Here is a 22,615-nt window from a genome sequence, read left to right as displayed (position 1 = left end):
ATTGGATTTAAGGCCCGTATTAATCCAGTATGATCTCACCGTAACCTGATTACATCTGCAAAGACCCTATTTCCAAATAAGGTCATATTCATAGGTTCTGAGTGGACACAAATTTGGGGGGCATACTATTCAACCCAGTAGAGACCTCCCCCCGAGGCAGGGGATCCACCTGTACCATGCCTGGAAGGTGCAGCAGGGCCTGGGCCCCAAGTGCTGAAACACCCTCACCCACTCCACTTCCTCAGCCTATGCTGGTGTGAAGGTAGGTGAATCTGGGCAGGAGGAGGTGGAGCAATTGATTAAGGACCCCAGTGGCCCGGCCAGGAGCTGATGGTGAAGGATGCTGCAGTGGCACTTGATGTTGTAATCTGCCCGGCCTCCTGTCCTCCTCTTCCTGGCAACAGGGCCTGGATTTTCCTTTGAAGATTCGCCCCTCCCCCACTCTCAATTCACAAGGTTTGGGTAGAGATGAAGCCATTCCTAGTTCAGAGGATGGCCACGGGTCCCAGGCCTGGCCAATCAAAGCAGTGCATTCCACTCAACACAGTGATTGGCTCAGGACTGGACAGGTGACCCAATCAGCAGCACCAACAAGACTCAACCTGGACTTCTGTTGCAGCTTACCCCTGGGAAACTGAAAACCTGGGCAGCCATCTTGCCACTATAAGGAGAGAATGTGCACTTGAATGAAACCACCACAGAGAAAACTAGATTCACGAGACACTGAAAGGGATTCCTGATGCCACGTTTGAGTACCTAGATCCAGCCGTTCCTGAAGCCACAGCTCCATCTGCATTTTTCAGTAACGTGGGCCAATTGGTACCCTTTTACTGAAGCCAGTTTGAACTGGTTTTCCATCAGGGACAAGGGAAAGAGAACCGACACGTGGTGTCGAAGCACACTGGACCTCAGTACCAAACTGAGGTTCGGTATCATTGGGCAACTTTCCCAAGGTCATTGCTTTCACTTTATAGCAGGTACTGTGCTAGGCAAAGCTGGTCCCTGCTTAATGGGCGATAAAGAACAATTACAGTGTCAAGGGGCAAGGCCAGTTTGAGCATTTCAGTCCGCAAGCACACGCAGGAAGGTGAGCCCCAAGAAGGGAACACTTCCCTCTAGGATGCTGGAGGGAAGAGTTTTGGGGTGAGGGGAGACACAAGTGGGCATGGTGGAGAGAAGTTTCGGAAGGGCCTGGGGCCTTACAGAGCCCCCTGAGAGGAGATGGGGGGTGAGGGCCCTCAATACTAGGAACACGGCTCTTTCTGGCGCCTGGGAGAGACCCTGGTCCCCAAGCTTGCCTCACAAGCAGTGGAGCTGCCACCTTTGAGGGCTCCTGATGCCTGGGTCGGAGCACAGAGCAGTCTCAGTGTGGATTCAGGATGGGAGGGCATTTCTGTACATGTCTGACCCCATTTGCTCCTGAGACTTTCTCCTAAATCTGAGGAGCAAAGGTGGGAAGCCCCAGTACTGAACAGATGGTGGCTCACAACACGTTCTATTTGATTGAGAGGAATAAAGAATTGTGACATTTTGTTCATGCTACCCAAAGCCATCTATAGGTAGATTCAATGCAATCTCTCTATCACGATTCCAGTGGCATTTTCCACAGACATAGAAAAAAAAGGTCCTAAAATTTGTATGGAACCACAAAAGACCCCAAAATAGCCAAAGCAATCCTGAGAAAGAAGAACAAAGCTGGAAGCATAACACTTCCTGATTTCTAACTATATTACAAAGCTATAGTATCAAAATAGTATGGTGCTGGCAAAAAAGAGACACATAGACCAATGGAACAGAATCAAGAGCCCAAAAATAAACCCTCTCATATATTTGACAAGACTACTCAATGGGGAAAGGATAATCTCTTCAACAAATGGTGTTGGGAAAACTGGATAACCATATGCAAAAGAAAGAAATTGGACCCTTATCTTACTCACAAAACTTAATTCTAAATGGATTAAAGACAAACATAAGAACTGAAACCATAAAATTCCTAGAGGAAAACATAGGGAAAAACTCCTTGACATTGTTCTTGGCAATGATTTTTTTGGAAATGATACTAAAAGCACAAGCAAGAAAAGCAAAAATTAGTTAAGCAGGACTACATCACACTAAAAAGCTTCTGCACAGCAAAAGAAAGATGAACAAAAGGAAAAGACAACCTATGAAATGGGAGAAAATAGTTGCAAATGATAGATCTGATAAGTGGTTAATATCCAAAACTCAATGATACAAACTGCCCTTTATGACCTTGGGAAAGTTGCCCAATGATACCGAACCTCAGTTTGGTACTGAGGTCCAGTGTGCTTCGACACCACGTGTCGGTTCTCTTTCCCTTGTCCCTGATGGAAAACCTGTTCAAACTGGCTTCAGTAAAAGGGTACCAATTGGCCCACGTTACTGAAAAATGCAGATGGAGCTGTGGCTTCAGGAACGGCTGGATCTAGGTACTCAAACGTGGCATCAGGAATCCCTTTCAGTGTCTCGTGAATCTAGTTTTCTCTGTGGTGGTTTCATTCAAGTGCACATTCTCTCCTTATAGTGGCAAGATGGCTGCCCAGGTTTTCAGTGCCCAGTGTACACTCAATACAAACTCATACAAATCAATAGTAAAACAAGTGAAAAACAATTTGATTTTAAAATGGGTGAAGGGGACTTCCCTGGTGGTCCAGTGGTTAAGACTCTATGTTCCTAATGCAGGAGGCCCAGGTTCGATCCCTGGTCAGGGAACTAGATCCTGCCTCCCGCAACTAAAGATCCCACGTGCCACAACTAAGACCCAGTGCAGCCAAATAAATAAATAAATATTTTTTAAAAAAATGGGTGGAGGAACTGAATAGACATTTTTCCAAAGAAGACATTCAAAAGGTCACAGGTACATGAAAAGGTGCTCAACATCACTCATCATCAGGTAAATGCAAATCAAAACCACAATGAGCTATCACCTCACACCTGTTAGGATGGATATCATCAAAAATGTAAGAGATAACAAGTGTTGGAGAGGATGCGGAGAACAGGGAACACTTGTGCGCTGTTGGTGGGAATGTAAATTGGTGCAGCCACCATGGAAAACAGTATGGAGGCTCCTCAAAAAATTAAGAATAGAACTACCACACAATCCAGCAATCTCATTTCAAAAGAAATGAAAACATCTGCCCTCCCATGTTCATCACAGCATTAGTCATAATTGCCAAGATATGGAAAAAACGGAAGCATCCATCAACAGATGAATGGAAAAAGATGATTTGGTTTATATGTATATATATACAATGGAACATGATTCAACCATGATTCAACATGAGAAATAAGGAAATCCTGCCATTTGTCACAACATGGATGAAACTTGAGGGCATTATGCTCAGTGAAATAAGTCAGACAGAGGAAGACAGATACTTCACGATATCACTTACATGTGGAATCTAAAAAAGCCGAACTCACTGAAACAGAGGGTAAGAATTGTGATTACCGGGGGCTGGGAGTTGGGGGAAATGGGGAGATGGCCAAAGGTTATGCTTCCAGTTATAAGATGAGTAAGTTCTGGGGATCTAATGTACAGCATGGTGATTATAGTTAATAATGCTGTGTTATATACTTGTAAGTTGCTAAGAGAGAAAATCTTAAATATTCTCACCACAAAAAAGGGATGGTAATTATGCGACGTGATGCAGGTGTTAGCTAATACTATGATGGTATAATCATTCTGCACTATAAGTGTATCAAATCAACGTTGTACACTTTAAGCTTACACAATGTTATGTGTCAATTACATGTCAATAAAACTGGAAAATTTTCTAAATTAAAAAAATTTTTTTAATTAAAAAATTTTTTTAAGGATTGTGACATTTTAAAAACCCATGTTTGTGGAGTAAAACTCCATTCGTCTAACTAATACTAGGGAATCCCACCCAGAAGGCTTCCTGACTACCTCCTGCCCAGCCTCTGGACACTCCCCTCTGCCTGTTCTCAGCCAGGAGTCAGCTCTTAAACACATGCAAAGCACTCAGAACAATCCCTGGCTCACAGCACGGCTCCATTAGTGCCCACCCTTATTGCTGTTAGGATTCCATCTAGCGCTTTACAAGCTTCAGGTGAGAAGTCCTAGTTTGCTAAAACACCAGCACGTCCTCCTGGGACGAAAAATCTCTGACAGTGCTGAGCATATGACAGAAAAAAAAAAAAAAATCAACAAGTTTTCCTCCAAACGTGTAAGGAGAAAAATGTAAAGATGCACTGGTGAGTCCCAGACATAGCCCATCACTAACCTCTCTCCTTGAGCCACTGACTTGATGACCAAACAGCCTACTCTTATAATCACTCACTTCCTGTGTGTCATTGCTTTTAGTAACCACGTGCCGTGGCTACCCCTTTCCTCCTGCAGACCCCAACTGGTGCTTTCCCATACAAGCCTCTTCAGGGTCCAGGTTTTTCCTTCAGCTTCACACAGCAAATCCTGTGACCCACCCCATGAACCAGAGTGAGCCCACCGTGTTCTCCCTGACCTGGATTACCCCGTCCAGCCCGAGACAGCCATCCATCCAGACCCCGATTACTCTCCAGCTGAGGCTGGACTCAGAGGAGAATTTTTTTTTTTTAATTATTTATTTATTTATTTATTTATTTATTTATTTTGGCTGTGTTGGGTCTTCGTTTCTGTGCGAGGGCTTTCCCTAGTTGTGGCAAGCGGGGGCCACTCTTCATCGCGGTGCGCGGGCCTCTCACTATCACGGCCTCTCTTGTTGCGGAGCACAGGCTCCAGACGCGCAGGCTCAGTAGTTGTGGCTCACGGGCCTAGTTGCTCCGCAGCATGTGGGATCTTCCCAGACCAGGGCCCGAACCCGTGTCCCCTGCATTGGCAGGCAGATTCTCAACCACTGCGCCACCAAGGAAGCCCCTCAGAGGAGAATATTCACGGTTCACTGCAAACACACGATCGCCAGTGAGACTGAGAGCCACATGCCCAGACAGGGAAGCCATCCCCAATGAACCCTGGTGTGCGCTGGGTCCCCACACAGACACACTTTGACCAGGAACCTTTGTACATGCAGTTTTAGCTCTGGGGTTACAAGGCCACCCCCTAAAGTCTGAAAAGGTGAATGTCAGGGAGTTGCCACCAGCTAAATACTGATGCCAGGGTCACAAAAACCCAATGGTAATGTTTCCTGTGGATGACACTACCTGAAAGAGACCCATTGTCAGCAAACAGTCAACTCACTCTATCTTTTGAGCATATCAAATTACTAATAGAGAATATAATGGCAGAGCGGGGTGTAAAGAAAAACAGTCACCCACGTACCAGTCCTAACTTTGTCGCTAAGCTAAACAGCTATCAGTTACTCATCATGAAGTCTTAAGCAGGACACGTACCAGCTCCCGACTGTGTAATAAATGCTCCTGTTCCTTATCACGATAAAAGTATGAATTTCCTCCTTAACACTCTTCTCCCACCCAAAGCCCCACCTTCTCACACATGTGCACATGCCCACACAAACACACACACAAACGCTCGCACAGCTCGGCTGGCTTTCCCTTTCAAGGGAAGGCATTCAAACTCTCTGTGCATCATTTTGTTGCGACAACTTTCTAAATGAGAGTGCTTGTCCTCTCCATGCTTTATCCCTCCAGGTCACGTTGGACTTTTCAAGTTAGGTGTTCCTAGGGACGTTAGGGACCAGTCTCTGCTCATACAGCTTTGACATTGGTTGGGTTCCTTTGCATTTTACAAGCAGGACGCTGATAAGCACCTGCAACTTCATGCTAGAAACTTATGAGAGTCAATTTTTTTAATTTATTAAAAGCATGTTAACCCAGCATTAAAGAAGAGTAATACCCCACATGTGCATCCGTTTCCGCTCACACTCACTGATTTTAAAGAAATTGCTGCTTTTACAAAATTCAAAGGCCTGGGAAAGAAGGCTTTTAATAATGCAGTTAAGCCTTCTGTGAATATTTTATTAAGTTCTCGTATATCCTAGCTCACTAATAAAAATCTGGAGCAAGAATACTGGTACATCTTACTTCCCATCATGATAGAAGGAGATTAAGAAAAAAAAGTCTTGGGACTTATTATTAGTTTTTTTCCCTCCCCAGAACAGTTGTTTTCACTGAAAGCCCTTGGTCTCAACCTGTTCTGAAAAAGTGGGAGTTCATTTTATGTGAAATGATTCGTGAGTACACATTCTTCCAGGGTGACAAAGTCCCTACGTCCTGGGAGAAGGGTGATCACACAAGGGGGAGACAATTCTTGCCTCAGTTAGGTGCACACATTACTGTGGGACCCAGGGGATCAGTCTCTAGATTTTTCTCCCAGTTACACCCACAAAGGACAGGCTCTTGGGGGACTGCAAGGACTTCAGGTCTCTCTAGACAGACAAGAGGAATCACTTCCAATTGCCTAAAGGAAAACTGGAAAGAAATACGACACTCATTCACTCAAAACTACCTCATACACCTGACCTCAACTCCTCTTGCGGAAAGAAATTTCGGTTGAACTAGTACAGTCTTTTTATAGGAAACTCTCTAAATGTTCCAAATCCTGGGTTCTGCCTCAGCAACAGTGGTGCAAAAGAAGGTGGAGCAGAGACCTGGGGTATCTCTCCTTGCTGGGGCGGGGGCGTCCAGCTTCCACTTCTGCCTTGAGGCTGAATGATCTCAAGCAAGTGTCTGGTTCAAACTGTAAATGCGGGGGGAACTGGATTCCAGGGGCTCTCAGACCCTTTCCCTCTAAAATCTCACTGTCGTGTGAGCCCACCAGCTGGCTTGGGGATCTTTGGTTTTGCAGGAGTAGTCATTCTACTGGTTGGATCTGCGGAGGGGGTCTGAACTGTCTGAAAGGGGAGAGGGAGCCCGGGAAAATCACATATTAGACACAGCACAGCCGTGTCTCCTAGAAGAGCCTGGTGAGAAGCCTGGCAAATAGACCCTGGATGGTGGCCCTTCACTAACCACCTCTCCTTAGGCACTTCCTGGGTGCTGGTAGATTGTAGGTGGGCACTTTGTAGACTTAACTCACTTCATCCTCACAACAGTCCTGTGAGGTAGGTACAGGTGACAGTGACTGTTGTTTGCCTCCCAATTCCATCTTCCCCTTCCTTCTTACTAACAGAACCTTGGGAATGTGTCCACCTGGAAAACTATATTAGTTAGTTAGTGCTGTGTAACAAATAAGCCCAAAACTTAGCTGAAAACAACAAACGTTTATTATCTCACAGTTTCTGTGGGTCAGTTTTGTGGGTTTTCTGGATCAGGTCTCTCAAGAGATTGCAGTCAAGATATCCACTGGGGCTGCAGGCATCTGAAGGCTCAACTGGGGGAGAATGTTCTTCCAAGCTCATTCATGAGGCTGCTGGACTGAGGGCCACAAGTCTTCACTAGCTTTTGACCAGAGACATAAGTTACTTATCTCGGGGGTCTCTCTACAAGGCAGCTCACAACATGGCACTGACTCTCCTCAGAGCAAAAGAGCAAGAGAGGGCACCCAAGACAGTAGTCACCATCTCTTTGTAACCTAATCTCAGAAGTGACATCCTATCACTTTTCCCATATTCTATTGATTAGAAGAAAGTTACTAGGTCTGGCCCACACTCAAGGGGAGGGAATTACACAAGGGAGTTAACACCAGGAAGCAGGGAGTAGAGGATTCCTACCACAACTACCTTTCCCAGACTCCTTTGAAGCCAAACATGGCCATTTGACTAAATTCTAGCCAATGAAATATAAGCAGTTTTGTTGTGGACTTTAGGGAAGGCTCCTAAAAAGGGAGTCAGAATGTAGCTCTTCTTTCTTGTAATCTGGAACATAATGGCTGGAGCTCTAGCAGCTATTTTGGACTATGAGGTGACCTTTGAAATGGAAGCTAATGTGGGAAAACTGAAGGAGCCTGTCTGTGATGACTTCATAGGCTCATCCAAGTAGCCCTGACTGCCTGCCTTGGGAGTCTTGTAATTTGGGGTGGGGAGCAGGTGTTTAATCCATCTTTTTTTTTTTTTTTTTTTTTAAATAGATAGTTGTGTGTTTTTTTTTGTTTTTGTTTTTAATTAATTAATTAATTTATTTATGGCTGTGTTGGGTCTTCGTTTCTGTGCGGGGCTTTCTCCAGTTGTGGCAAGCGGGGGCCACTCTTCATCGCGGTGCGCGGGCCTCTCACTATCGCGGCCTCTCTTGTTGCAGAGCACAGGCTCCAGACGCGCAGGCTCAGTAATTGTGGCTCACGGGCCCAGTTGCTCCGCGGCATGTGGGATCTTCCCAGACCGGGTCTCGAACTCGTGTCCCCTGCATTGGCAGGCAGATTCTCAACCACTGCGCCACCAGGGAAGCCCCCATCTTTTTTTTTAAACATTTTTATTGGAGTATAATTGCTTTACACTGGTGTGTTAGTTTCTGCTTTATAACAAAGTGAATCCATCTTTTTTTAAATTTTATTTCAACATTTTATTGTAAATAAAATGTTTAAATTTTATTTAAACATTTTAAAAATTATTTTATTTTACTTTTCGAGTTAAAATACACATAACATAAAATTTACCATCTTAGCCATTTTATGGTTACAGTTCAGTAGTATTAAATACATTTACACTGTTGTGCAACCATAACTCATTTCCTCTTGTAAATCTGAAACTACATCTATTAAACAATAACTCCCCATTCTCCCCTTCCCTCAGCCCCTGGCAACCGCCATCCACAGGAGTCTTTCACATGAGTGTTTTAAGCTACTGAGTTCAGAACTCTGTCACTCACAACTCAACCCAGTCTTAAACACTGCAGTGTTATTATTCCCACAGTATGGAGCAGAAAACTGAGGTTCATAGGTCCATAGAACTTATCCAAGGTCAAAAGCAAGTAAGTGGTTAAGCCTGGGCTTGACTTCCAATTTGTTTCATTACAAAACATCCTTCTTCCAATGCTTCTAGAAAGAGATCATCTAGAGTTCCTGCCCATCTTCTAGACAATTTTCATCATGTGAAGTCAAATGGAAGACACGAATGGCATGCATAGCAGCCTGGCAAAACAGTCCTTTTACTAGGGCAGGGAGTAAAGATTGCTGTTTTTATCCAGTGTGTTCCCTGTCTCTCCTGTAGGGACACTCAGCAAGGAACACTGTGGACCGGGCAATTGTCAGTTTGGGAAACATGCCCAATTTCAGAAGAAGTGATAGGGAAGGCTGGACTGAAAGAGTGAAAGGTCTGCGTGACAGATGGTCTGTGTTTGAAGGCCGGCTGCCCCAGGCTACCGGCAGAGTTTGGTTAACGCCCTCTCAGAGCAGGGTCAGACAGACAGACGCCTTCAGGCACAAAGCCACCTCCCTGTGGAGAAGAGCCTAATCAGACCCCCACTAGAGTACGAGGGAAAGCTCTGGCAAAGACGGGCCATCCCCTAACCAGGGAACTCCATTTCAAACCCCAGGACCTGCCAGAGAAACCAGCCTTCCGCTGGTGGTTAAGTGATGCTCATCAACTCAACGTCTGTGTGGCCCTTTCGCGGGTGAGGTACTTTTTTCTGCTTTCATTCCCTCACCCTGACCTATAGCAGTAGCTGCAGACAGAACACTAAGGTCAAAAAGTGCTCCTCAAGGGGCTGGAGACACTCGACTTTCTCAAGTTAAGCTAAACATTTCTGTTTTACTCTTGGTGCAAGGCTACAATAACTACATACCAGAAAGCTCTTTCACAGACTGTAGGGTCCTTCCTGTACCCAAATATTCCTTGTAGTAGTCAGGGCTTGCGTGGTGGCAAGCGCCAAAAATGTAACAGACCAAGATAGAGAAGGTTTATTGATTTACTTACCGGGAAAGGATGGGGTGGATCTGGCACTGGGCACAAATAGATCCTGGACTCCAGGGCTGCCATCCATGTGCTCGCTCAAACTGGTTCATCTGTCTCTCGGAAGTGGGTTCTCAATGCGGTTGGGAGAAGGTCTGCTGCCTGCAACCCCAAACCACGTGCTTCCAGTGCCCCACCCAGAATAGGCACGAGACACTTCCCTGCAACTCCATCTGCCTAGGAAGTGATTGGCCCATCTCAGGTCGAGGGAGCACTCTGATTGGCTGGGCCTGGGTCATGTGCCCACCTCCTGCAGAGGAGGGCGGGGTGCTGTGAATGGTAGGGCCCTACCAGAATTACGTGATTGGACAAGCTCGGCTCAAAGAAACGGGATGTTTCCGGGAAAAAAAGGAACCCGTTTTTACTCAGTCCAACGTTGTAAATATGTGGATGAAGGCTTTTCTGTGCATGCGTGCAAAAACCAAGTGCCCTACTGAATCCAGCTTGCAGGTGGATCTCTCAATGCACTGGCCCTCCTGAGCCTGGCTGGGGGCTCCTTCCCCCTCAGTACTCTCTGTCCTGCTTTCTTTCTATCTTCCTGACAGCCTCCCTCATTCTCCCACCTGCTTTGTTTGAATGGGGATCTCAACCAGCTATAAAGGTCCTGGGGCAGATCCTGCCATTTTCCCTCCAGGATGGGTGAGCTTCCTCCGTTGGCGGAGAGGGAATCCCCTCTCTAGTCCCCGCCTAAGCCCTCTCTCTGAGAGCTGCCCTCGTGTTCTCCGAAGACAGAAGAGCTGCTGGTAAGCCGGGCTGCTAATTCCAGATGACATTTGACCTTTCAACTCCAGCAGGCTGAGTGGCAGCTGAGTGCAAAGCCGCAGCTGGACGTTGACAGTTCTTGGCTGAAAAGAGAAAAGGGAGGGAGGTGCAGACCCCACCCATCTCCTGGGGGAGGAGGGGCAAGCGGATTTGATTGACGTATCCCAGTTCCAGCTGAGGAGACATGGGGTATAAGCTCCTTTTCTCGGGCCATAAGATAAAGCAACACTTTCCAAGAAGCATAACTCTGTCGGTGACCCCGTACATTTATGTCTGTTCATAGCAGCCTTAACGTGGCCAGGAGTCCTGGAAAATGTGGCGGGGTTACTCAGGACCACCCAGAGCGCCTTCAGGCTTGTTTCCACCGTGATGTCAGGCATCGGGTGGACGTCTGCAGCTGGTGGTTTCTGCCCTCTCGCTGCTGCGGAGAGGCAAGGGCAGCCCTCCTAAGAGAGTGGAAGTTCGTGCCCAAGAGAGGAGTCACGTGAGCCCCGGAACAGACAGAGGGCAATGGCAGACCTCCAGAGTCAGGGGAGGACCTCAGGAGTCTCTTTTTCTCCTTTCATGGTTGCATCTTAACCCCTCATTAGGCTGTCAGCCTGGTGTAGTAAAGGAGGGTCTCCAGACCAGCCATTCTCAGGGGTCCTGTCTTTGCTCCCTTCCCGGTCTACATTTTCTGTCTAGCCACACTCCCTCCTGCTGCTGCACGTTGGACCCTATTTTCTTCCTTCCTTCCTTCCGTCCTCCCTCCCTCCCTCTCTCCCTTTCTTTTCTTTTTCATTGTTTGCCACTCCGCGGGGCATGTGGGATCTTAGTTCCCCGACCAGGGATCGAACCCGTGCCCCCCTGCAGTGGAAGTGCAGAGTCTTAACCACCAGACCGCCAGGGAAGTCCCTGGACCCTGTTTTTTCAGTCGTCTCACTCATTTGGAGGCAAAGGAGAGAAAGAACGTAGTGATGGGGAGCCCGGTCCTGGCAGACAGGGACTGTGGCCCCGTTTGGTTTCCAGGCACTTGTATGAAACCCTCCTTTCGCCCTGTGTTTCCAGGGGCCCCATTTATGACAGGAAAGACATGGCGACACTCAAGAGTTCATTTCAAACTGTTTAGCTTTTGTCTCTCTCTCTCTTTTTGGTGCTGGGGTTCAGAGGGAAGCAGCAGAGAGGGGCAGAGCCTCCCCTACTCTTGCTCAAGCTCTCTTCCTCTGCAGAGGGGCATTGGCTTCCAGAATTGAGCCGTTTCTCGGCACCTCGGTCTATTTTTACAGTCGAGCCGGCTGCCCCATGCCAACGTTTCTTACCACAAATAGAACTTCTGGAAAGGCCTACCGGTTTCCTCGGGGCTTTCAGGCACCTCTTCACATTTCGCTTGGCTCCCCTTCCGCAGCCCCAAAAGGGGATATCTGGAGCCTCTCGTGATCGCAGGCCCCCCCCCTCAGGCTCTGCAGGGGACCCTCTGGGGTGGCAAGAGCCAGGCCCACCTCGTCCACTCTGGCTACTGGCACACATGCTGAGCCAAGGAGCCCCAGGGGCAGCCAGGTGCCAGCGTGAATCCCAAACTGTAGGCTCCCCCCTGAGGGAGACGGTGGGAGCAGAGGGGCCACCCTGGCCCAGCCTCGGTGTCCCTGTCCCCTCAGAGCCCCGGCCCTGCCAAGTGCCTCCGGCCCCCACCTGTCCTTTGAGACAGGATTTGAGAACTCACCACAATAAGTGTCATGGGCAAGTAACACACACTGAGACACTTACCTGGCAGGGGATGCCTGGAGTCTGAACACTCCAGAAGCAATTCCTACATGTCGAATTATAACAAGTGGAGGTGTAACTTACTGACATGTGGGAAGGAAATAAGTATAAGTAGATGAAAGACAATTAAAGCAACATTATACAGTGGAGGCGGGAAACGTAAAGAAAACAATACCTTATGCACAAAAAATGCCCATGTTAATTTATTGTTTTATGTATATAATGTAATAAAGTCTGAAAATTATTATATGAATATTTAAATGAAATTGGAATGCTAGATCTTCCTCCACACACAAACACACACACACACACAAAGTAAGAGGTCACCTCATTAATGTGCTAGGGACTGTCAACCAGGCAGGAGCTATGTGTGCCCAAGACTCGCTTTGGCTTGTCAGGGTCTGAGGTTAGAAGATGCAGGGGAAAGCCACTTCTCGAGGTACTGGAGACCAAGCTTCAGAACATTCCAGAACAACAGCAACAAACCCAATCATTTGAAAGCCTCCCACGTTATGTAAGTATCCCCACTGGCCGCTCAGAGCCCAGTCTCTGGCAGATGGACGGGGTTCCAATTTCAGGGCTGTCACTTATTAGCTGTGTGACCTTAGGAAGTTTCTAAACTGCTCTAAGCTTCCCTTTCCCCTCCCGAGGGAAAAAAGGGGATAATAATAATGTGCCTGGCACATAATAAACCTCTAAGTCTGAATAAGAAGTGTCTACGAGAGCTAGACCCTTCACATGAAAGAGTGACATTTTCCACATGGTCCCAATTATCCAAAGTAAAGATACAAAGGAGCTAAGAGGTATCGACACTTCGGGTGAACTAGAGATGGGCGTGACCTCGCCCTGGGCTGTGCCCCAGCTGGCACAGGTTTGGTTTATCAACAATTATGTTCCTTTCCCCTGCAGCTGAGGCAGCTTCCCCAAGATCAGTGACTCCCAGACCTGGGCAGGCACCAGAAACACCTGAAGGGCTTGTTTCCAGACTGCTGGTCCCCACCCCTGGAGTTTCTGACTCAGTAGGACTGGGGCGAGGCCTCAACATTTGCATTTCTAGCAAGTTCCCAGGGGATGCTGATGCTGCTGGGAACGGGGAGCTTCAAAGACCCGGGCGTGTCTCTTCACGGCTCTGTGGACTCCTCCGTGAGTGAGATGATTCGCTGGCTCATGAGGAGGGCGAGGGCGTTCTGGACGGTGCTGCTCAGGATTCGTAGTCCTTTGGCAGGAGTGTAAATTGGAAAGCAATTTGGCCATACATATCAAGAGCCTTTGTGCCCAGATGAGACTCGGGTGTGTAAAGGGATTCTGGCCACCCGGGTCCCTCAGCACTTCCACAACTGCCATCTCTCTCTCTCTCTCTCTTTTTTTTTTTTTTAAATATTCTTTTCCATTATGGTTTATCACAGGATACTGAATATAGTTCCCTGTGCTATACAGTAGGATCTTGTTGTTTACCCATCCTATATATAATGGTTTACATCTGCTGATCCCACACTCCCAGTCCTTCCCTCCCCAACTCTCCTCCCCCTTGGTAACCACCAATCTGTTCTCTATGTCTGTGATTCTGTTTCTGCTTTGTAGATAGGTTCACTTGAGTTGTATTTTAGATTCCACATATAAGCGATATCATATGGAATTTGTCTATCTCTTTCTGATTTACTTCACTTAGTATGATAATCTCTAGGTCCATCCATGTTGCTGCAAATGGCATTATTTCATTTTTTTGGTTTTTTTTTTTATGGCTGAGTGGTGTTCCATTGTATACATGTACCACATCTTCTTTATCCATTCATCTGTCGATGGACATTTTGGTTGCTTCCATGTCTTGGCTGTTGTAAATACTGCTGCTATGAACGTAAGGGTGCATGTACCTTTTTGAATTATAGTTTTGTCTGGGTATATGCCCAGGAGTGGGATTGCTTGATCATATGGTAATTCTATTTTTAGTTTCCTGAGGAACCTCCACATTGTTTTCCATAGTGGCTGCACCAACTTACATTCCCACCAACAGTGTAGGAGCGTTCCCTTTTCTCCACACCCTCTCCAGCATTTGTTATTTGTAGACTTTCTAATGATGGCCATTCTGACCCCACCGCTGCCGTCTCTGTGTCTCCCCTCCAGGCCACGGCCTTCATGTGGACATATGGTGGTATCAGGTCGTGGTTAGGCACGTCGGCATTGTAGTCAGACATCCTGGGGTTTGAATTCCAGCTGTGCCACTGACTGTGACCTCCAGGGCAAGTGACTGAACCCACCTGAGTCTCAGTTTTATCTTCAAGTGGGGATGAGAGTACCTACCCATCGTAAAGTTGTGAAGTGTGCAGAATAGAGTACACCCAATATACATCTCCCATGATCAATTACAGAAAAAACACACAGTGCAGTAGAGAAGGTTTACTTTCAAAAAGCAAGGGTTGAATACTGGAGGGGGAGTTTAAAGTGGAAAGTTCTAGAGAGTGGGGGGGTGTGTCTTCGAGAGGAGACTCTTGGTTTTTCCTAGTGAAATTGAACAATGGCAGTGAATGGGGCGGGGTGGGGGGGAGACCATGGTGAGTGGTCACTCCCTGTCATCTCTCAGCAGCTCGAGGTGACCCAGTGAGGAGCAGGCGGGGGTCTGGTCTGACTCACCAGGAACTCAGCCAGCATCCCCGAGCTCACACAGCTGGTGAGCGGCACTGCGATCACAGAGAGAAGACACCATGCACCCGAGCAGGCTGCCTCTAATGTGTGGTTTCCTCAACACCTGTTATTAATGGAAACTCTTCTAGAGCCTGACTGGGCACGAGAGGATGGAAAAGGGAGACAGTGAGGGCTCTGAGGCTCCGTAAAGGGGGGTGCTCCTATCAGGCATCCATCAGGACGCCAAGTGCCTGGTGATTCACACACACCCGGAGGAAGATGAAGTCACCTGGACAATGGGGAATTCCGGGGCTGTGAAAACAACCCAAACACCCAAAGGACACTCCATTTTTTCCCCACTTAGACCCAGCCTTCAAAAGTGGGTGGAAGACTAACCTTCCGAGTCACGATCATTTGTCGAGGTAACTTGTAGGCACAGCGCTCCAAGATGCTATTTAATTTTTACCCCATTCAACAAATGGAGGGCCACCTCCTGGGTAGGATTAGTCCTTCCTGAGTAAAATGAACGACTCTGAATTCCCAGATTCTGGGTATTGGTTATGAGACCGGGCCAACTGGACTGCGGTGCACAGAGGGGAGATGTGCAAAGAGATTTTACTCTCCTCATCACCAGCTGGAACGTGGTAGGGAACCATTTTCAGCCAAGTGTTTCCAGTGGTCTGGCCATTGCCAGTAAGGAAGATTCCACCGTCCGGGCTTGGAGCACCTGCAAGGCAACCGGGCGGAGGACTACTGGCCCCCACCCGTCCTCCTGGGGGAGGAGGTAAGCGTCAGAAGGCAGGTAGCTAGCTCTCCGGCTGGTCTCAGAAATATGTAAGACCTTCCACCCTAGTCTCACAAGTTAGGCGTGGGTGCGTAAGCCTTCCCACCACCCAGGGCTCTGCACAAATCCACAATTTGCATACCAGGCGAGGTACTCTGCCTTCAAGCTACCTGGCTCAATATTTCCCTATGTTCTCACTTAAGAAAAATAGACAAGGGGATTCAATCTCTTTTCTTATGAAACACAGATTAAGGTCCATCCCCCCACTCCCAAAAAAAGAAAAAAAGGGGGGCTCTTGTTTGGGGCCCTTTCTTTTTCAATGGGATTATCTTATCTAAAACATTTCAATTTTAAAAGCACCTCCCAGCCACTGGATGTTGTCACCAGGCCCAGCCACACCAAGAGCTTTATCAAGTTCAGGTTCATGACATGACCGGAAAAAGCAGGAGGCCGAGGCAGAAATGGGCAAGTGGCTGAGGACAAACTGAACTGCTTTCCGCAGGGACCAGACAACTTAGAAGAGAGCATGGCTCAGCAGGAGAAACAGGAACTAGCCTTCAGGTATTCTATTTCCCCTCCTCAACAAAATCAGATTCAGAGATTTACTCCATGAATCATTTGGGGAAAAAAAAGATTTCAATTGAAGCCATGAAACTTAAGTCATGAGATTTAAAAAAAAAAAAAAAAAAAAAAAGCATTAAAAAAGATGGCACTATTTTCAATGAGCACTAGCTTCCCAGGTCAGGAGAGAGTGGCCTGGCCTCAGCAGAAACCCAGGGTCATAGCATTTTCCTTTCCCCATCAAAGGAAGGGCTGCAAAATTGTCTAAGTGGGAACTGCACACGCAGGAATGGTGAGATCCTCTCTGTGCTGCTGTTCTTATCGGCAATAATAACAGCACCCCTTTAAAACACACACTCAAGACCCACACTTGTTATTAGATCGACAGATTTTTGAGCAAGGCACCAAAGCAATTCAACTGGAAAGGTCTTCTGCACAAATGGTGCTGGAATAACTGGATGTCCACATGGAATTAGGGAACCTCAACTCCCATCCTCATACCATATACCAAAAAATTCATTCAAGATGAATAGTAGAATTAAATGTAAACATTAGAACTACAAAGTTTCTAGAAGAAAAGCAAAAGAATATCTTTACACCTTAGAGATTTCTTTAAAAATTGATAAAATAGACTTCATCAAAATTAAAAACTTCTGCCCAGTAAAGATACTGTTAAGCAAACAGGTTGTTTGGGAAGATGGGTGAAACAGGTGAGGGAGATTAACAAGGAGAAACTTCCAGTTATAAAATAAAGTCACAGAGATGTAATGTATAGCCTGGGGAATATAGTTAATACTATTGTAATCAATTTGTATGGTGACAGATGGTGACTAGACTTAGCATGGTGATCCTTCTGTAGTGTATAAAAATATTGAATCACTATGTTATACACCTGAAACTAATTTAATACTGTAAGTCAATTATCATTCAATTTATTCAATTAAAAAAATTAGTTTCTGGTAGAGTGGATCCCGAATGTTCTCACCACAAAAAAAAAGACGTGGTGATCATGTGATGTGATGGCAGTGGTGGTGATAATTTTGCAATGTGTGAGTGTATCAAGTCAACAGGTTGGAGACCATAAGTTTACACAATGTTATTCGTCAATTGTAACTCAGTAAAACTGAAAAAAAAAAGAAAAAAGAAAGAAAAGAAACAAGCAAGCCATAGACTGGGACTAAACATCTACAAAACAACTATCTGACAAAGGACTAATGTCCAGAATACATAATAAACATCTACAACTTAATAGTAGAGAGACTTACGACTTGACAAAATATAGGCAAGAGAATTGAACAGATACTTCACAGAGGAGTATACACAAATGGCCAATAAGTACCTCATCATTAGTCATCAGGGAGATGCAAATGAAAACTGCAGGGAGATGTACTATCGGGCTAAAGACCAACAATGCCAAATGTTGCCAAGGGTGAGAGCTACTGGTGAGAGTTTAAATGATACGTCCACTTTGGAAAAAGATCTGGAAGTTTCTTATAAAACTAAACATACACCTATCTAGCAATTCCATTCCTTGGTATTTACCCTCCACAGTGAAAGCTTTTGTTCTCAAGAAGACTTGTACTAGAATGGGGACTTCCCTGGTGGTCCAGTGGGTAAGACTCCGTGATCCCAATGCAGGGGGCCCGGGTTCAATCCCTGGCTGGGGAACTAGATCCCGCACGCATACTGCAACTGAGAGTTCCCGTGCTGCAACTAAGAAGCCCACGTGCCGCAACTAAGAGTCCACATGCCGCAACTAAAAAAAAAAAAAAAGATCCCACATGCCACAAAGAGGATCCCGCATGCCGCAATGAAGATCTGGCACAGCCAAAATAATAAATAAATAAATAAATATTAAAAATAAATAAACAAATAAATAAAATAGAAGATTGTACTAGAATGTTCACAGAAGCTTTATTCATCATAGCCCCCAACTGGAAACAGCCCAAGCATCTGTCCATCATGAATGGATACACAGACTGTAGTATGTGCATACTCAGTGGTAAAAAAGGATACACACGGCTACATGGATGAATCTCAAAAACATCATGCCGAGTGAAAGATGCCTCACACCAAAGAGCATGACTTCATGATTCTATTTTCATGAAGTTCTAGAAAAGGTTAGACTGATCTGTGATGAAAAAATTCAGCCCAGTGGTAACCTCTGGGGGTGGGAGTGGGTAGGGATGGACTGGAAAGAAGCAGAAGGGAGTATTCTCTGGTGATGGTGATGTGATGTTCTGTATCTTGATAGAGCCTGTTGCATTACTTAGAACCTATCAGATGGTACACTTAAGATCTGAGCATTTCACTATAAATTTTATCTCCAGTGATCCCCAAATATAAACACGTATTAAACTCTGGCTCATGACAAGCATGCTCAAGGATCTGGGAGGGGGTGTGCTCTGATGTTTGCAACTTACTTAGAAATTCATCCAAAACTAAGATGAATTGATGAGTGGATGGAGGGATGGCTGAATGGTTATGTAATAAAGCAAGTACAGCAAAATGGTAGCTGTACAATCTAGGTGGGGAGGAAACGGGTGTTTGCTGAACAATTCTTTCAACTTCTTTGTATGTTTGAAATTCTTCATAATAAAATGTTGGAGGTGGGGAACAGGACGAATACAAAGTTAAAAAAAGAAAAGGACAGAGCCGCAGCACTCAATCTCCATCCCAGTTCTAAAATCAAAGAACTACAAAATGACTTGAAAGGAAACACTGAGGTCCCCACATCCACGCCCACCTCCAGGTTTGGTTACAGTATTTAGGGAACCCCAGAACCACAGCCCCCTCATCATAATATGCCCCTGAGCCTCCGTATCAAAAATCCAAAGCAGCATCCTATGGTTTCAGGCCCAGAAGAGACATCAGCCTGCGTGTGTGCGTGTGTGTACCAAGAAGATGGCCAACTCAGTTCACCTGCTTTAAGTCATTTGATACAGTTGGGAAAACAGGGGTCTGGGCACATACCAGGGCTCAGCTGGGTATTTAATGCTAAGCCAGACACCCATCCCCCAACCATGCGTATGTCAGCTCCAACCAGGGTTTCAGACCGAAAGCATCATCTTCCAATATCAATGTGACTCATTGTGCACTTGTGTGTGCTGGGCGTTTGACGTGACTTCATTTAATCCTCACAACCACCCTATGAGGTAGGTTTATTATCTTGCTTTTATGGTTGAGGAAACAGCCTCAGAGAGGGTAAATAATGCCCAGGAACACACAGCCGGAGCTGGGATGCAGGTACATTCAGTGCTCTAGGGCAGAGGCCCTTTCTAGAAAGCACTCCCCCCACCCCCACAAGCCCCTCTGAACCAGTACTGACAGGGGTGCAACCTGTGTGTCTGTATAGCTTTTTGAGCAGGGAGAACTGGGCTTCAGGGGACAATGAAAAATCTCGTCACCTGAGAGCGAAGGGCCCGATCTCTCTCCCTCCGAGGCCCTGCACGCGTGGAGATCTTTAGGCCACCCCACACTTTGCGTTTCTATGCCAGGCGTGCTCATTAGGCTAGATGTACGTCTCATTATGTACGCCAATCGCAGCCTTGCACTGGTTTTCCCTCTTGTTCATTCCGTTAAAAGAAGTGTCAGGTACTACCTGTTTCTACCTGTAGGCTTTAATGACTCAGAAGAGTCCAGCAGCGCCCGCTAACCCCCTCCTTTGTCTCTCCCCTCCTGTCACACTTTCCCACTGGACTGTGCCTGGCGACCGCGTTGAGCAGGGGCGGGAGCTCCTCGTGCCACGTCTGGGTTTGCAACTTTGGGGACAAGGGAGAGGGGGAAGGGAAGATGTTAAGAGGCCCTTAATTGGGGAAAATGTCTTACAAATCTGAATTCCCACGACACCTGGGATTCTGATCAGAGCTGTAAGAACTCAGATCCTTCCCACCAGAAAAAGATGCAGCCCCTCCTACACCATTTACCACGGGCTCCACTCCAGCACCAGGCATCTGACTCATCAAGGCAGGTGAAAGGGGTTAGAGGTTAAAAAAAAAAAAAAAGAAAAAGAAAAAACCATAAGCACCAGGCTTAGTGACTTACCAGGGCTTTTTCAAGGGTGATCTTTAGAGAGAAATATGTCTATGTAGAGATTAAGTATGTCATTCACTTATAAAAGAAGAGAAAGGAAAAAACCAGAATCCTATGAAAATTTCTTTAATTTTCATCTTTTGGAAATACATTTTTCATTTTTATTTCCACGATACAAAAATGTTAAATATCTAACAATGATCTATATGAAGCAGATCTACTGAAGTAGATCCACGAGATTCTGTCCCTGTTGTGATCTGTTTCAACAGAGAAAGGGCTGGTACATGGTGTCGATTTGTCATGATTTCACACACATGCACACACGCCACCTCACCCCCAGACGCCACCAAACAGAGAAGACACCAGGCTAAGATACTGAAAAGTGAAAGCAGCGCTACATGGGAAAACAGAAATTAATTTTTCACTCGTACACTCCACCATGAGAAACTCACATCTTAGGGGAAAAACTCTAAATAAATATGCCCCAAAGGTCAAGGCAGGTGTTGACAGCGGTAGACATTTTCCTACTGGGAAAACAAGCTTGAGAGCCTCATATTTTCGGGCAGCAATGGTGGAAAGCAGGCAGACGCAACCAAATTCTCTACTGGGAGACACACCCACGCGCTGGGGCTGCCCCCAGGCCTGAGCGTGAGATGATGGGTGAGAACCTCTCAAAGCAGGAAAGAGTTCAACCCCAAATTCAGGATCACAGCACCCAAGAGTGTCGGCTCTTTCTGTGAAATCTCACGGCCAACCTTCCCCATCAGGTGGATTCTTAAACACAGACTCATGACAGGAAGGGTTTCACATGAGCAACAAGTAATGACTTGGTTAATCACGTATACATGACAGCCGACGACATGCTGAGCGCCAGCAGACAGGTGATGCTAAAGAGGAAGGAACACAGCCTTGACGATAAAAACTGGGAGTTTTCAGGAGACACACACTTGGTTTCAAACCCCTCCTGCACCACATTGGATTCAGTTAAACACAGTATGGCTTCCAAAAATGCCGGCTGCTTCTTTCCTTCTCAGCAACAGCACCAGCGGTTTGTTCCACTCAGGTCTTGGTTACCACGTGTCAGGGACCTCAAAGAGCTTGGCTGAGCTGTCCGAGATGCTTCCTGGTGGGAGAGGACAAAACAAGGTGAACAAGGAGAGGACCACCCCGGGGGGAGAACAAAAGGACCAGCTGCAGAGACAGCTTCGACCAGGGCCGGGCGGTGGCATGGCCACAAGTGGAGAGAGTCCACGGGTGGGCCTTGCCTACGGAGAGCAGTGCCCGGCAAACAGAGGCCACACTGCAGAAACATCACAGCAGGGCCAAGGAAGTGCCTCCCTGCTTGGGTGCCTCTCTTGATTTTACAGGAGTGACAGGATCTCTCAGTGAGAAGACACTCTGTATTCTTTGCCAGCCAGCATGCTGGGCACTCAGTTCATTTAATCTTCATAAAAGCCCAGTTCAGGGGTACCAATATCCCCATTTTACAGACACAAGACATCTAGCAAGTGGCTGAGGTGGGGTCTGGATCCTTCCGCAGCACCAAGGTGGCTGGGTTCCTCTGTGCCGTGGTGACCGGCGCCCAGATGAGAAATCTCAGGGGCTGGCGGCTAGACAGTGGCGGGAAGCTGACCAGTGGGAGTTCAGAGATCCCAAAAGGGGCAAAAGCAGCTTGTAGCTTTTTCCAATTTCAGCAACACTGGCTACAGTCTTCTGGGACTGAAGGGGTCTCTTCTGTTACAAACAGTTTCACCCCGAAGTTAGAAGCCCTTCTCCATTCAGCTACTTTCTGCAACAGCAGCAGCAGCACTGGGTCAGGGCCTGGACCACAAACGTCCAGATCCGAGCGAATGGGAATTAAGTCAGGAAACAGCGTGTTCACGATGGAAAATGCACGACCAGGCATTGCCGTACCCGTGGTATCATGCATTATTTAAGCCCTAGAGCAGGGCTGGCAGGGAAACGGGCAAAGCCAGCCCCAGCCGCTAACACTCCAAGAGTTCAAAAGGGGAGGGGTCTGTGATGATGCCTGAAGTGGAGAGTAACTTCTAAAAGCAGAGGGGAACTCGCTCAGCTGGCAGTGGCTACTGCCAGTGACAGGCATGCCTAAAGGTAACTAGGTCCGAACGCATGAAATAACACAGGGAATTCCACTAGAGTGAGAATTCCCACTTCTGCTCATTTATTGATCAAGTCCAGACAGACAGGACAAGAAGAGCAGGCGAGGGGTCATTTGAAGTGTTCTGCCCCAAGTCTCGTGGCTGTTTTGCCCATGCATCTCTTGGGACTGCGCCTGAGAAGT

At 46.7% G+C, this 22,615-nt stretch overlaps 1 protein-coding gene and 1 non-coding gene across 3 annotated transcripts in view; one reads left to right on the top strand and one right to left on the bottom strand.

The window, feature by feature from the left end:
- The first annotated feature begins 2,657 nt into the window (after nt 1–2,657).
- On the top strand, nt 2,658–2,730 carry TRNAR-CCU (transfer RNA arginine (anticodon CCU)). Its single transcript has one exon. It is a non-coding gene; the product is annotated as a tRNA-Arg (tRNA).
- Nucleotides 2,731–20,423: 17,693 nt separating this feature from the next.
- Nucleotides 20,424–22,615, bottom strand: part of PARN (poly(A)-specific ribonuclease) — a 170,610-nt gene continuing 168,418 nt past the window's right edge. For both annotated transcript variants that reach the window (XM_007188367.2, XM_007188366.2), the window contains one exon: nt 20,424–21,436. In XM_007188367.2, coding sequence (XP_007188429.1) covers nt 21,384–21,436 — 53 coding nt within the window. In that variant the 3' untranslated portion in view covers nt 20,424–21,383. The remainder of the gene's footprint in view (nt 21,437–22,615) is intronic.

Source organism: Balaenoptera acutorostrata, chromosome 15 (assembly GCF_949987535.1).
Source record: "Balaenoptera acutorostrata chromosome 15, mBalAcu1.1, whole genome shotgun sequence".
In the NCBI taxonomy this organism is placed as follows: Eukaryota; Metazoa; Chordata; class Mammalia; order Artiodactyla; family Balaenopteridae; genus Balaenoptera; species Balaenoptera acutorostrata.
Note: the sequence above shows the minus strand (reverse complement) of the source record. Positions and strands in the feature narration are given on the sequence as shown.